The 14,772-nt window shown below is 39.1% G+C and overlaps 1 protein-coding gene across 10 annotated transcripts in view; it reads right to left on the bottom strand.

Annotated features, from left to right (window-relative positions):
- Positions 1-1,018: 1,018 nt before the first annotated feature.
- EBF3 (EBF transcription factor 3) overlaps positions 1,019-14,772 on the bottom strand; it is a 124,847-nt gene continuing 111,093 nt past the window's right edge. For 4 of the 10 annotated variants that reach the window (XM_027692158.1, XM_027692155.1, XM_027692154.1 and 1 more), the window contains exons 14-16: positions 13,761-13,949; positions 13,100-13,297; positions 1,019-6,260 (exon numbers count right to left, since the gene is read on the bottom strand). In XM_027692158.1, coding sequence (XP_027547959.1) covers positions 6,229-6,260; positions 13,100-13,297; positions 13,761-13,949 — 419 coding nt within the window. In that variant the 3' untranslated portion in view covers positions 1,019-6,228. The remainder of the gene's footprint in view (positions 6,261-13,099; positions 13,298-13,760; positions 13,950-14,772) is intronic. The other 6 variants (XM_027692159.1, XM_027692157.1, XM_027692156.1 and 3 more) reach the window with 3 other exon arrangements.

The following is a 14,772-nucleotide window of genomic DNA, read 5'->3' on the forward strand; positions in this document are numbered from 1 at the left end:
CGAGGACAGAGATCATTAAACACAACTTTATTGGGTTTCACTGTACAATTTTTTTACACATCTTTCTCCTTTCTTCTCTCACTCTTCTCCTTGGCGTCTCCATCCTTCTTCGCAGATACAGGGCAACTGTTGCTTGGCTGTATTACCCAGACCAATTCCAGCCTCAGTTTCCTTTTTTGATTTTTCTATTTTAGAAATCTATTAAATCTATTAAAATCTATTTTAGATTTTACACAGTAAGAAATCTGTAATTTTTGTCAGGTTAAAGCAAAGCATCTTTCAGATAATTTCTGTTCTGGGGTCTGTTCTGTTGCTGTCTTTTGTTACAAAGTCGTTTCTGAAACAGCTTAATTTATTTCAAGGTAAATACAAAAAAAAAGAGTCACATAACAACCAAAATCCTCTAAAAGCTTTGTGGGCACCAAAAATGCACCGTTTTTTGATTAATTACCTGCAGCCTTTAGTTCACGCTGCCCTGTCAGTAGTAGCACTAAGTCAAGAAAAAGAAACCAAAACTATTAAGTGCAACTGTTGCTTTATTCGTATGTTTAAGAAATAAAATACAACAATATTACCTCTGTCACTATCACATTTCAACTGGCCAAAGTGCACTGGTGATGTCACTACCTGAAGTGGGGTCCCAGACTAGGAGGTCTCAAATCCTCCATGAGTTAATTTTGACCTGAACAGAGAAATTTCATCTAACAGTGAAATTTAGCATTATATATGAGAAAAGAAGGGGGCTGGGTTCCATTATTTAATTTCTACAATTTAAAGTTCTGGGACAGTTAATTTAATTTAAAACTTCTGCATTTATAAGAATCTGAATAAAGATAATCACTTTTTGAATTATACCACCAACTTTTAAAAACTTTTTATTACTTGTGGGACTTCAGGAACGTTCCTCTTTTGTATGCTTTTGTAGAGGTTGTTTGCATGCCCTGACTCCAGACTGGGTGCTTTCTCTTCCCTTCCCTGTAAAACTTAGGTCACTACATTGCACAACGACAAGTGGCCCAAAAAAAAAAAAAAATCAATTTGTAATCTGATTTGAGGGTTTTGATTTCCTCTGATGAGTTTAAATTTCATTAAAAGCAACCTTATTCTCACATAAAAGAACTCCTTGAAGGGTAAAACAGGGAATTGTCTCAAAGAGTATAAAGAATCTCCGCTCCTTTGTGCTATTTATTCACGGCATTAATTGTGGGGTCCGGCGGGCGGTGTCGGTTGGCAGATGCACCATTATCGGCCCCGGGATCTGCGTGAGGAGGGGAGGGGAAGCACAAGGGCTCACATTCAAAAATCACTCTGTGCCGTATCGACACTTTAGTTATCAACAGCCCTTATTATCTGCTTAGCAGCGGATCGCAGCTTGCCCGTGACATAATAAGCTACAAATCACTGGTGGGGCCTTTCTGCATTCTCCTAATTGTGTGTATTCTCTGGAAAAAAATTATCGTCGGGCCTCTTGTCTTGATGAGAAATTGACATTTTCTGCGGGAGCCTGGCAAGGAGTATGTGGGGAGATAAGACTTATAGTTGTTTTAAAGGAGTGCAGCCATTCTTTCAGAGGCCTCTTTATTGCTCTAGTTGACCCACTTGATGAGTATGGATTTCATGAGGTCTTTTTCAGCATTTGAACTATAAAAGGTTCAGAATGACACCACCCCTTATAGACAAAAGATAACCTTGCCCTTTGAATATATTGATTCTTTATTAACTAGGCTGTTTAATGCAATGAAATGAGGCATTAGATTGAAGCCTATTTCAAGTGCTTTGAATAATCTTTAAAAGCTTGAAAGACTTTTAAAAGCTGCTCTGCAGTAATTGGTGTATACTTTTAAAGACTGTTATTCCTTCATTTTTGATTAAGGAATTTTTATCATCTTCCTATGTCTAAACTCACTGTAGGCTGACACAACATATTTCCTCACCAGGGCTATTACCCAGCTACAGATGTAGGTGGCGGATCGCTCTAGGACTTGTCACTCCTAGTACAGCTTGTGTGGGTTTTCTCCTTTTGTATTTTCTTTGCATTGAAAGTTAGAGGAACCATTTAGATGCTCATTATTCAAACCTTTGAAATAAACCTAAAAGGAAAAGCGCCAGTAGGCATCACGCAGACTTTCATCCCTAAAAACCATCTTATTTTTTTAGTGGGATGCATCTGATTATGCCGCCGTTTAAACACGATACATGGATACACATTCAAAGTGGAACAGTTTTCAATGCATAATAATAATAATAATAATAATAATAATAATAATAATAATCCAAAGTGCTCTATAGCTTTAACACCTGTTTTCATCACACCTGTTTTCATCAAACATGATAACTATGGAAATAGTGGAGAAGAAAGGAAACATGGTTAAATATCCCTGTTTTTCTCCTTCGTAGGTTGTGACTACAGTGAGCTGCACCTTCTCATCACACTCTACCACTCTGCCACTAAGACATGGGGTGGTGAAGGAGAGGCTCTGGCACACCGTGTGTCATTTGGCACTACATCCACATACACCAGTCCATATATTTACTTTGGAGCTCAGAGTTTCTCAGTGCCCTCTCGAAGTTGTCAGCAGCCCTCTGATTAATGACCGGATCAAAATCCATAACAAAATCCCTGCTTTACCACCGTAGGCACTTACATTGCTCTGCCAGACCCATATTCCTGAAAAAAAGCTTTTTTTTGCTGCTACTGCTCACACACAACGATACAGGAGCACACTTGGCATCTGGGGTGCGGCACTCAGACCTGGAATCAAGCAAAGCGTTGTAACTCTCTCTGACTCTGAGGCTGCATCGTGCCCTCCTCAGTATATATAAATATATATATATGTATGTTTTAACTCCGTTATAAGTACACTGCACGTACTGTGGTCCAGAGGGTGAAATATTTGTCCTCAGTATTATAATTAGCCAAAGCATTTGCTTCCTTATCAGCAGTTAAAAGACGAGCACGTCGACCTTCGGTGTCCAAGTGCCGCGTGGAAAATTTGGGTTGTGCTTTGTTTAAAATAACTTTTCCTGTTTACAGACTTTTACAATATGACATTAAAATAGTAAAAAAAAAAATCTACCGTTACCTTCACTTTACAAAAAGGGTGTCTAAAGTGCACAGCTTTGGTTAAATAAGAAAGAGAGATGTTCTGCTGTTATCTTCACTTCACAAAAAGTGAGCGGTTTTGGTTAAAGAGCTGCACCAAGGTTGAGCAACAAGGCATTTTTCTGTGGAGCAGAGGTCTCCTTCCTCATCCTCCTCCCAAGGAACTGAAAAGACCATGTCAAGGGTTGGGCTTTTTCATGACCAAGAAATAAAAATTCTGATATTTAGAAATGAAACCCCCAGTGTTGCATTTTTTCATTTCATGTTTTAGTCACTTTTTTTAATAATCAAACCAGATAAAATTACTAAAAATGAAATTCACAGACAAGAAATACTTTAATTAAATATTGTGTAAAATGAACATTTTTTTATACAGTTAAATATATGAAAAAATGTACAGATAAAACAATCTTATTGTAGGGTCTTTAACAGTAAAATCTACCATTTAGTGAAGCTTTTCGTCTGGAGACAATGAAGCAATGAGTGCATTGACTAATTAATCTAAAACACAAACAGATTGCATTTATGAAGGAACTTGCAGACTTTCTTAACATGTACACGTGACCTCTTTTGTTTTTTTTTTTAGAGCAAAACCTTACTTAGACAAAATATAACGGAGGCAATTCAGTTCCAAAGTGACTTCTCAGGCTTTCCCACTTAGCCAGGCCTCGGCCATGCTCACAGAGCTGTATCGTTCTTCTAAACCCTTTAATAAAAGCTTTACTAAAATGTGCATTTTTTTTGCCCAGAAAGAAAAAAAAAATTAAAAACAATAATAAAAATAATTTTAAAAAATGATCCCTCCTTTTTGGTTAAAACGTGAATTCTGCTGCAGTTTGCAAGGTGTTTTGCAGTGCTGTGCTGGCAAACCAGTTAGTGCAAAGGAAAAATAAAAACAACTCCACGTTTTTCTTGCTGGGTTTGGCACTAAGAGCCACGGAATATAACGGAGGTCATTCCAGTTTAAAAAATACAGTCAGCTATGGGTCATTTACAAAAGGTTCCCTAAAAAAAAACACCCCAAGAAACCTAAATAAACAACTCCCAGACATTAAAAATTCAGTGTGATCCTGATTTCCCGTGTTGGAGCAGTGCAGGGTTTGGGAGAATGCAGAGTGCAGCAGAAAATCGACACAGAAAGGAGTGGGAGAATTGTACACCAGGATTGTGCTTTTTTTTCCCCTTATTTTTTACACCAGAAATCATCCAAATGAAGTCGTGATTAACAATTGTGGTGTAAGCCTGTGATAAAACAGCACAAAAGTTCTTCAAAGAAGTTCACTTTTAAGGCATCAGAGAAGTTCATGTGGCAAACATTTTAATTAAAACATCAGAAGTGAATTTATTTTTAAACTTTAGGCCTCTGAATTTTTCCAGTAAACACAGTTCAGCTATGTGGCAAAGTCATGGGTGGCAGCTAAAAATGACTTTTTACAATCTTTAAAAAAAAAAAAAATAAAAAATAAAATAAAAACAAACAAACAAACAGAAAAAGGAAATAAAAAAATGCAACCACAAAATAGATTCATCTTTTCTGTGGCTGTATCACATGCACATATTCTACTAGTATTCATTACAGCCATGTGGCACAATTTTGATTTGACTATACAACGAACGACTTTTTTTTCAAAATTATTTGTTCTGATAACTTAAAAATAATATAAAAATAAACAATGAATTTGACTTTTCCTCAAAAAAATAATAAAGAAAAAAAGGATGGAAAGGCTAAACAATAGCAACTTTATGAAGTACAAATGAAATGCACGGACACTCATTTATTTAAAAGAAAAACATGAAGGCAATGGTTCTTGGCTTAATGCTTTTTTCAGCATCACGATACCAGGCCAGGACAAAAACCAATACATACAGGAACATAAAAAAAAAAAATATGAAAAGCAATATACAAAATTTCAAAGATAAATACAATATTTATAGTTGATATGTTACAAAATAAATTCCCTTAGTGACTGCAAGTGTTTATGTGAAAGAAAGTGTTGCAATGGGTAAGACTATTTTATTCCTTATAGCCTCCATAAGGAATAAAATCTGCTTTTTGTTTTCTAAATATTTAAGTGGATCTGAAAAAAATTCAAGACAAGTGTATAAATATTTAGCTACAACTTTGGCAAAATCACAAAAGTCTACAATTTTATAACCACATACAAAACACATTAGGGAAGAAGGATCTAGAAGTCAAAAGGACAATTTTCTGGTACAAGAAACATAGACTTCACAGTAGCCTAAAATGCAATAGTATACAGTGCTAGCAAAAGTTGAAAAAATGTTGCAGATCACACTTGCTTAACAGGAAGCTCTAGCAGTGGAAGTATATTTTTTTCATTTTTTAAACCAACAGACAGTAGCAATTTCTTTTTTTTTCTCTGTCAGTGTGCTTGTTGAAGGCAAGAGAATTCAATATCAAAGTTACAATTTCTAACTACAATAAGTTACAAAGTTCCATTTCATTAAGATGAAGTTAAGCAACGATAAACCCCCCCCGTGCCCGCCCCTGAGCCCCGGTTTTTTGTGTGGTTTTTTTTTTCTAATCATATATTCATCCTTATTTTTTTTTATTCTTTTTTCCAGTTTGATGGCTCATAACCTCCTTGGCCCCCTTTTTTTCCACCACAAAAAAATATTTCACATTATAGAGATACACAACCATTGTGAATCTAGTTATGAGTACAGAAAAATGTTCGGAGGCATTTTTCATCAGTGTTTCATGATAATCAAAATGGTGCATCCACAAAGTTTCTCCCAACACATAGCAAGTACTAGACATAGCCAAGACGTAATCAGAAACTTTATACAAAATAGGCGTCGCTTTTTCCTTATTCTCCAGGACTGAGAAATGTGAAAATATGAGAAAAATTCAGTCAATAAAATGGAATTGTTCATGAAGAAGTAGGTTGTTTGCATGTAGATTCTTAATAGTTTAAATAAAATCTTTAAACAAAGTCTTTTTTTTTCTTTTTTTTTGTTTGTTTTTTTTTCCTGTAGCATTTCGATTTGTTGCTGATTCTGCGTGAAGATACTGCTTCCATCAGCATGTCTTAATATACTAAACTTGTCCCCTAAGCCCATCCTCTGCAGCTTGGTGCTATGGTAGGTAAACAAAAGTGACTTTACATTGGCGGGACTACAAGCCCGGACATGGCTAAAAGAGAAAAGAGAAGAAAAAGGAGCCGTTATTGTCACAACTGGGGGAAGGCACAGCTGGTTCAAAGCCATCGCAATGCTCAAACGGAGGATGCAGACCCAGGTTCCTCCACATCATCCTCGGACCAAGGGGACCGTGGACATGCACTTCTCATAGCAAAACAAAGGGCTTCTCCTTGGGAAAGGAGGCTCTTAGCAGGATTTTGAGGGAAGGGCACCCTGACTCCTGTGCACAGCTCTCCAGGCTCCCGACAACACTCCTAACCATGACACCGTTCCTTGGGGACATCCCCTCTAACCATCACTTCATGCCCAGACCTGCACCTGGGTAGAAAACCTCCTTTTCCACGATTCTACTTTATGATAAAAGCAGGACTGAGCAAGCCGAGAACTTTCCAAGACCAAAGCCGAGGACTCTACACCTCCTCCCAGCTCTGGAGCTCAAATGCCATAAAAAGACAGTGACAGGATCTGAGGGAATGGCCTGAAGTGGTGTCAGGGCAGGTTTAGGTTGGATATCAGGAGAAGGTTCTTCCCCTAGAGGGTGGTTGGGCACTGAACAGGCTCCCCAGGGCAGTGGTCACAGCACCAAGGCTGCCAGAGCTCAAGGAGCATTTGGATGATACCCTCAGGCACATGATGGGACCCCTGGGGATGGTCCTGTGCAGGGCCAGGAGTTGGACTCGATGATCCTTGTGGATCCCTTCCAACTCAGCATATTCTGTGATTCTGTGATTCTATCAGTAGCCTAGACCAGCCATATCCAGTATTTTAACAGATAAAGACTGATATGCCAACAACCACTGGTTTTTTTCCTAGTTAACTCTTTGGTAGAAACGTAATTTAGACAGTCTTTAATTTTAGTGTTGTTTAATTTTTGCCATAATGATATTTCTCATTAATTTATGTACAACAGATATTAATAAATTTGTTCGTGTAGTGATGTGAACTTCAATTTCTCAGTTCATTAATTTCAACAATATTAATTTATTTCTGATTCGCTGTTACAGCTTTACGGTTTGGAAGAGCTGGGTCCATACACATTTCATAGGTGACACAACTTCCTGCAGCAGCATGGTCTGCACCATCAGCGCTGCTCCAATGGATGCACCCAGAGCCCTGAGCAGTCCTGGTCCTTCTGGCACCACTTTTGGGAAGGATTTGGATGGGATGTTGTCTAAAGCACAGTTCAAGTGATGCCTTCGAAACAGGTTAAAATTTTCCAACTCTACCACTTTTTTCCCCAATTAGATGTAACAAATATGTTGAAATTGAAACCGAAGTTATAATTTTGCATTTTTTATAATACTGAATGTTTTAAAGCTAAACAGCAACTGAACTTACAAAATTTACCAGGAGAATAGTGCATATATTGGCAGAGACCCTTCTGACCTGAAACATTTAGTTTCTTCATCATGTTTTCACAGAATCCAAGAATCACTGAGGTTGGAAAAGCCCTCCCAGCCCATCAAGTCCATCCTGTGCCTGATCCCCACCTTGTCATCCAGCCCAGAGCACTGAGTGCCACATCCAGTCGTTCCTTGGACGCCTCCAGGGATGGGGACTCCACCACCTCCCTGGGCAGCCCCTTCCAATGCCTGAACACCTTTTAAAGAAGCCTTAAAACAACCCTTCACTAAATCTTTGTTCCACACTGCATCAGCCCGGGCCAGCAGATGACCTTGCCCTGTGTTTGGACCTGCCAAACCCCTCAGGTTGGCCTCTCCAATGGGATTCAGTCAGCAGGAAACCTGTCACCACGTCAGTCTGGTTAACTGATGTGCACTTGAACTGGAGGATGCTGGAGATCATTTTGAGGTGTTATCATAGACTCACAGAATCATTAAGGCTGGAAAAGACCTTTAAGATCATTCAGTCCACCCATCAACCAGCACCACCACCATGTTCACCACTAAACCATGTCCTCCAGGTCCATGTTGCAATAACACCATCAGCTTCTCCATCCCTGAAAATGTCCATGGCCAGGTTGGATGGGGCTTGGAGCAACCTGGAATAATGGAAGGTGTCCCTGCCCATGGCAGGGGGTGGGACTGGATGGTCTAACCCAAAGCACTCTGGGATTCTATGATTCTACTGTGTGAAAAATTAGATTATCTGCTGCATGCTTTTTTTTGGGGGGGGGGTGGTACGGGGGGAAGAAGTCTAAATTTTTTAATTTAACCATTTTTGTTGAATTCTCCCTGTGGCACAATGGGAGGGAGGTGCAAGGTTGGTGCTCCAGACATTTATTTCACTGTTCTTTTAGTGGCAGCATTTGACAATTGTGAATTTCTGCACTGTGCTTCCTGCTGTGCAAATTGATACCAAATGCCTTCTTAAAGAAAAATGAGCTGGCTAGTTTTTTAATAATAATTTTAATACTTTCATCCAGGGAAAGACCAGAAAATTAAGCAGGATGCAATTTTAAAAGAATATAGAGACCCTTGTGCTCTGCATTACAGTCCTATAACCAGAGAGCAATATCTTTCACAATCTATAGAAAGTAAATTACAATTGAAAACCAAATTTTGAACATATATTGTACTTCCAACTTTGCAGCGAGCCAGCACTTTCTCACTAAAAAAAAATATTTTATACCTTAAATGTCCATTGTTTAAACAGGAACAGGCTCTCTGCCCAAAGGAACACATACAGTAGGATCCTGCTCTTAAAAAAGTGTGTGAGTACTTGACTTTGTGATCATAATTTATGCAATGGAGGCCATATGGAGTCAACAAGATTGTGGCTTTTTGGATATGGCCCAAAGGCCCTTTTTTGTAGGCTTAGTCACAGGAGTGAGTCATGGCCATGGGACAACAGAGAGAGAGAGGTGTCTCCTCTGTGATTTGCAGCTTCCGAGCGTTGACCCTGATCAGGTACCGGCTGGCTGGGGATGGATGTGCAGCTGACATGGGTGCAGCAAGGGGGAAGACAACACATCAGCCCTGGCTGTCATGGCCTGCACCCTGACCCCTCTGAGATCTCCCCAGATTGTCTTCTTTTTTATTTGTTTTCATTCTTAACCTCTGTCTTTGTAAAATCACAGACTGGTTTGGGTTGGAAGGGACCTTAAAGACCATCTTGTTCCAACCCCCTGCCATGAGCAGGGACACCTTCTCAGGTGTCTTGGATCTCTTTAGAAAAAAGTCTACTGGCTAAAGGCCGTGTTCCCTCTCGGGCAGTAGGTCGTACAGTGCAGTGGGTTTTGGGGTCGTGCTTCCTGGCAGCAAGATCTTGCTTCTAGTGCGCAGGGCTCAGGTGGTCCTGATGCTTAGGGTGATGTTAGCATAAGCCAGGAGGTAGAGCAGCTCAACCTCTGCTTTATGCTTTGTTAGGAGACAAAAATATCTCCCTCAGCTCCAGGTGGAGCTTCATAACTCTGCTCCTGTGTTCTCACCACCTTAGGTGTACCAAGAACAGCATTTTTCCCACTCATAGACACATCCTGCGGGGGTTTACCCAGCAAAGATCAGTGCAATTAACCCCCAAATCCCTGCGAAAGGACCACCTGTGCCTGCATTCTTATCCATTCTTATCCATGTCCTGCCTTATCCATAAACTGAAGGATTTACCTCCAATACAACAACAGTGACCACGAGCTCTTAATTCCCTTTTGGGTTGACTAAATGTGTGTGACCATTTCTAACAGTGCAGACTCTTCAGTTGCCACTCAGCTCCTTTATATCCTGCTCTGTAATGAGACTGTACTTCAAGATCACAAAAAAAAACTTCTGCTGCATTGGACTGCAGCTCTTAAATTCCAAATTTTAACTTAATGTAGAAAATGTGCTGATCAGATAACTCTCAAGCTGTTTGCACAGTGTCCAGAAAGCAACTTTAAAAAGAGCTCAATATCCATAAATGACTAAGAAAATAGGAAGAAAAACAGAAATTCCCGAAACAACTGTATGGGTCAAATGCAGTATAAATAAGTGCCAACACAAGAGTGTTGGTGGCTTTTCTTTATGATATCTCATGAAGGAAGGAGATGACAAATTCATCCCTGTCTTCCCACTCAGTTCTGGCAGCAGTTCAGTTCAAGGCAGGGGTTGAAATCTGTGAGGACAACTGGGGGAAGTGTTGTCAGCCTGAAACCTTTTGTGAGTTCAGTCTGAATTAACTCAGTAGTTTTGGTTGGGAGAAGTGATGTTGCCCCTGCTTTGAAGGAACCTGAATGAGGTGAGGGGGTGGTGAGGCCCTGGCACAGGTTGCCCAGAGAAGTTGTGGCTGCCTCCTCCGTGGAAGTGTCCAAGGACAAGTTGGATGGGGCTTGGAGCAACCCGGGATAGTGGAAAGCGTTTCTGCCCTAAGTTGGAAGTAGATGGTCTTTAAGGTCTCTTCCAACCCTACCCATCCCAGGGTTCTATGATTCTCTGTAAGTTCCTGAATTCCTCACAATACTGAGCATCACTTTGTGGTGCTACTTTGCATAAACAATTCAACTTTTTGTCACAACCCTGCTCTAGTTACCACAACTCACTGCTCTAATTACCAGACCAGAAGGACATTCTCCCTATTTCTCTGTGTCATTCTGCTCAACACAAAATTATTCCATTCAGCCAGTCGAGGAAAAAATGGCAATTGTTTGTTTGCTTGTTTGTTTTCAACACTTCTATTTATTTTCAGTTCGGCTGCTGAACCAAAATCCAAAAGGATGACACCAGGTCTGCTGCTTGGATTGCAGCATCCTAAAATCAGGGATTAGTGGCATTGTCAAGTGTTCACTGGGCTGTCTGGCCATGGAAAAAGCTTAGTCCAGAGAAAGGCTGGGCTCAGCCTAAGAGTTAAATTGATGACCTAGTTAACACAATCAGTATTGGCTGTTTCAAAGCCATTTTCTGAGCTTTATGTATGAAGCATTTTGCACTTGAGGCTGGAGATGTACAATTTTTAAAGGCTTGGGGAGGTGCCCAAGGGACATTAGGTGCTTGGTGCAGGCATTCAGCCCACCCTGTTCTCCTTAAAACCCCACTTTGCAGTAATCTACTGCTTTTAAGCACCTAAACCCTTGCCTATCTGATGGGAAGCCCTGTATTTACATACTGAAATTTCAGAAATTCAGATCATTTTAGTTTAGATGTTTAAATAGTTGTATTTTTCAGAGTAAATCACAAGGTGTTAATATGAATATATATATAAATATCTGCTACAGAGCAGTTGCCTCAGATCTGTCATGTTACCACATTTATAATATTTTATTTTAATTGTTTATTTTATTAATTTTATTATCTTTTATTTCTATTATTTTAGTTTAATTTATTATTTTATTTTTAAGATTTTATTTTTCATTATATTATTTCAGTATTTACTTTTCATAGTAGTGTCTTTTTACAAAAAGAGGAAAGTAGGACACTGGATTATTTTATTAATGGATTATTCTTTCTAAGAATATCAATATAGTTTTCTCTTACAGTAGTAACATAATGAAGCTTCCAATAAAGAAATATGAAAGAAACTGTTAATCTAATTATCCTTTTCTTTAATATTCATCCCACAATAAGTTTACATAGCTGAATCCTCAGCTCTTCCTTGACCTGAGTGCATAACAAGCTCTCAAATGCTTTTTTGGGCCAAGAAGTGAATAACAAGCTACAGAAACATTAGTTTTGAGATCTTAGTCTGGAATGGTCTGGATTTGTGGTGGACAGACAGTTCTGTGGGATTGGGATTATGTCTCTCCGAAGTGCCTTCAGATCCCACAAAATGCAGGTGTTCAGAATTTGTTTGGCAAATTAAAATATCTGTTTGCCTGTGAGTGCTCATTGTATCATGGGTGTCATGGTAATACAAAGAATAAATAACACTGTACTGCTAATTCTTAAGGAAGTCAAGAGGAGTGACGACCTCTGGGGTATGAGTGTCCTCAAGCCTTCCTGATTTCAATGGGATCTGAAGTGCTCCAATTTACTGCACAATGAGATTCAACCAGAGGCAAACATTCAAATTATTCTAATCCATCTATAGTTTTATCTTCTAAATGTTAAAGTATCTCTTAAAAGTGGTACAATAGGACCTAAGTCTCCCTTTTTGGGAAGACTTCTTTGTTCATATTTTTGTTCTTCTACCAAACATACACTGTATTGTAATTCTTCCTGCCCCACTCCCAGCAGATGACCATGAGAGTTCTGCAACTGGTTTATAAGTTGTTCCTTGCACTACCCACACAAAATCACATGGATTAAAAATAAAAAAAAAAAAATACCAAAAAAGCAAATTATTAAAATTACCTGCCTTAATTTAAATATTCAGTTCACTTAAGGATGTAACCACTCTAACACCACAGTAAGAGAGCGAGCTGGGACCACCAGAGCATGCAAACCCCCTGCATACAGGGCTACCTAGTCCAGGGGAAGGTTAGTTCACTGAATGAGAGCTTAACCTGATTTATATTAACTTGACATATTTGAAATCATTATTGCACCCTATGTAAAACAAGGAAATCACACCACGTCCTGCAGGAACACTGCTGGATTTAAACATCCACAGAAATGTGTTCAAAAAACATATAAACACACGGAGTACATGAACCCTCCAAGAGGCATTCAGGGATACAGTATTCCTTTAAAATTTAAGTCACGAACTCCTAAGGGAAAATACCAGAAAAACAACTAGTGCTTTCTCTAATGCAAGTATTAAAAATGAACTAAAGATCTCAGCAGACCATTCGTGCTACCCTATTTCTCCCCCTGCTTTTGCATCGCTACGAGAGCACCAGGAACCCAAAAAAAAATTAGCCAGGTACCCTTCTCCCAAAGAAACCATCAGAGCTTGAGTGTATGCACCAAAAAAAAAAAAAAAAAAGGCAATACACAGAAAATTGAGAGAGATCCAGCTCACCTTGAAGTCCATTTCCATTTGCACTGGTGCAAGATGGTGGAGGAGAGGCTTGGGGCCTGACAACAGGAGCGAAGGCGCTCTTTTGTTTCACTGCAGAGATGACATTGGCAGGTGAGAATGAGAAAATGCCGTGTGTACTGCTACAGTTTGAAGGGAGGGTGACCGAAGAGGCTGCCATGGTAGGGCTTGACGGCACTACTGCAATAAAGCAAAAATAATCAGGACTCAGATTGAGGTTTTCACGGCAAACACGGAAAAAGAGAGTGATAGGGCCTTGCCTCTTAAAATATATATAGAAATATATATATATATATAAAAAAAATATATATAAAAAAATAAAAATGAAATGCCTTGGCTTGGCCACTCTCTGGATAACAGGCAAACTCTTTTGTGTTGGACTTTTGTTACGAATTGCGCAGTCCAATTTTTATTTTGTTTCATTTTTTTTGTTTTGGTTTGGTTTATTTTTTTCTCTATCTGAGATTGTATTCTGGCACAAAACAGATCAATTTATTATTTTCATTTTTACGTCCAGCCTCCAGAGTCACCCCTCCTTTTATCCAGTAGCTGACAATAGAGGAAAATCAAAACAATGCAAGGAGTTGATTTTGTAGTAAATATGAATCTATATGATGATGTGTTACCAAAAATAGACACTTACTGCCGTAAGGAGAGTTAGCTGAGGAGCCATTAAGAAATCCAGGGGAACCTGGTACACCTAGATTGGGCATGCCGGCATTGCCATATCCATTCATGCTATTGCTGACTGTGTTGTAATTGGACTGCTGAGGAGTACTGCTGGGAACATATCCTCGCGGGGAAACACTGCTTGTGTTGCGACTGTAACCTACTGTGTTAGAAACCCCCCCACCCCAAAAAAATAATGTTATTTTATAAGATAGACTTAGGGCTGGGGGGTTTCCTCATGCAGCATATATTACACAGTTTTAATTGATTGCACAGCTTTGCTCTGAGTTGTCTCTCACTGCCCTATCAACTCTTGCAGCTTGAGATAACCTTATCACGCCAACCCTACTTAAATCATCCGCGAGCACTCTATGTTGTCTCTCCTCTTAGCACAGACAGCCAACAAAAGCTCTCTTCGATCCAGCTGTGTCAGGTGCCTTCACGTTTGTCTTTAGGAGCAATTATCAACAGGCTCAAGTCCCGCTTTGTACCAACACACTGCGTGAACTTTCAGCCTCTCCAGACCTTCAAATGCCAGAGCTGACAAGAAAAACTTTTTTGTTGCAGTGATTTACTTTAAAAGGCTGTTTTGGGGTCTTCATTTTGTGATTGATATTTTTATGCTAACAACAAGCTTTCATAAGGTGTAGCCATCAGTGAAAACTAATTCAAGAGCAAGTACAGAATTTTATAAGGCTTATTAGCTTGGAAATACATTAAAAGACAATCTTTTTAGAAGAGGAAACATAGCAGAATCAGGATTTTAAACAACAATTTGTTCCTATCTGAGCAATCAATTTAATAATTACGTTGCAAGCAAAAAAAAATATGCGTTTGAACATATCTAATAATCCTGTTTCCCTCCTTTCATTAGTATCAAAATTAATTTTAAATGCAATATGCTACATGCATTTTCAATTACAACAGGTAAATTAAATCAACTATTACTTTTATTAGTAACATATATGTCACACATGCCTACAAAC

The sequence above is a fragment of the Neopelma chrysocephalum genome, unplaced genomic scaffold (genome assembly GCF_003984885.1).
Source record: "Neopelma chrysocephalum unplaced genomic scaffold, ASM398488v2 Primary Assembly neopelma1_85, whole genome shotgun sequence".
NCBI lineage: Eukaryota > Metazoa > Chordata > Aves > Passeriformes > Pipridae > Neopelma > Neopelma chrysocephalum.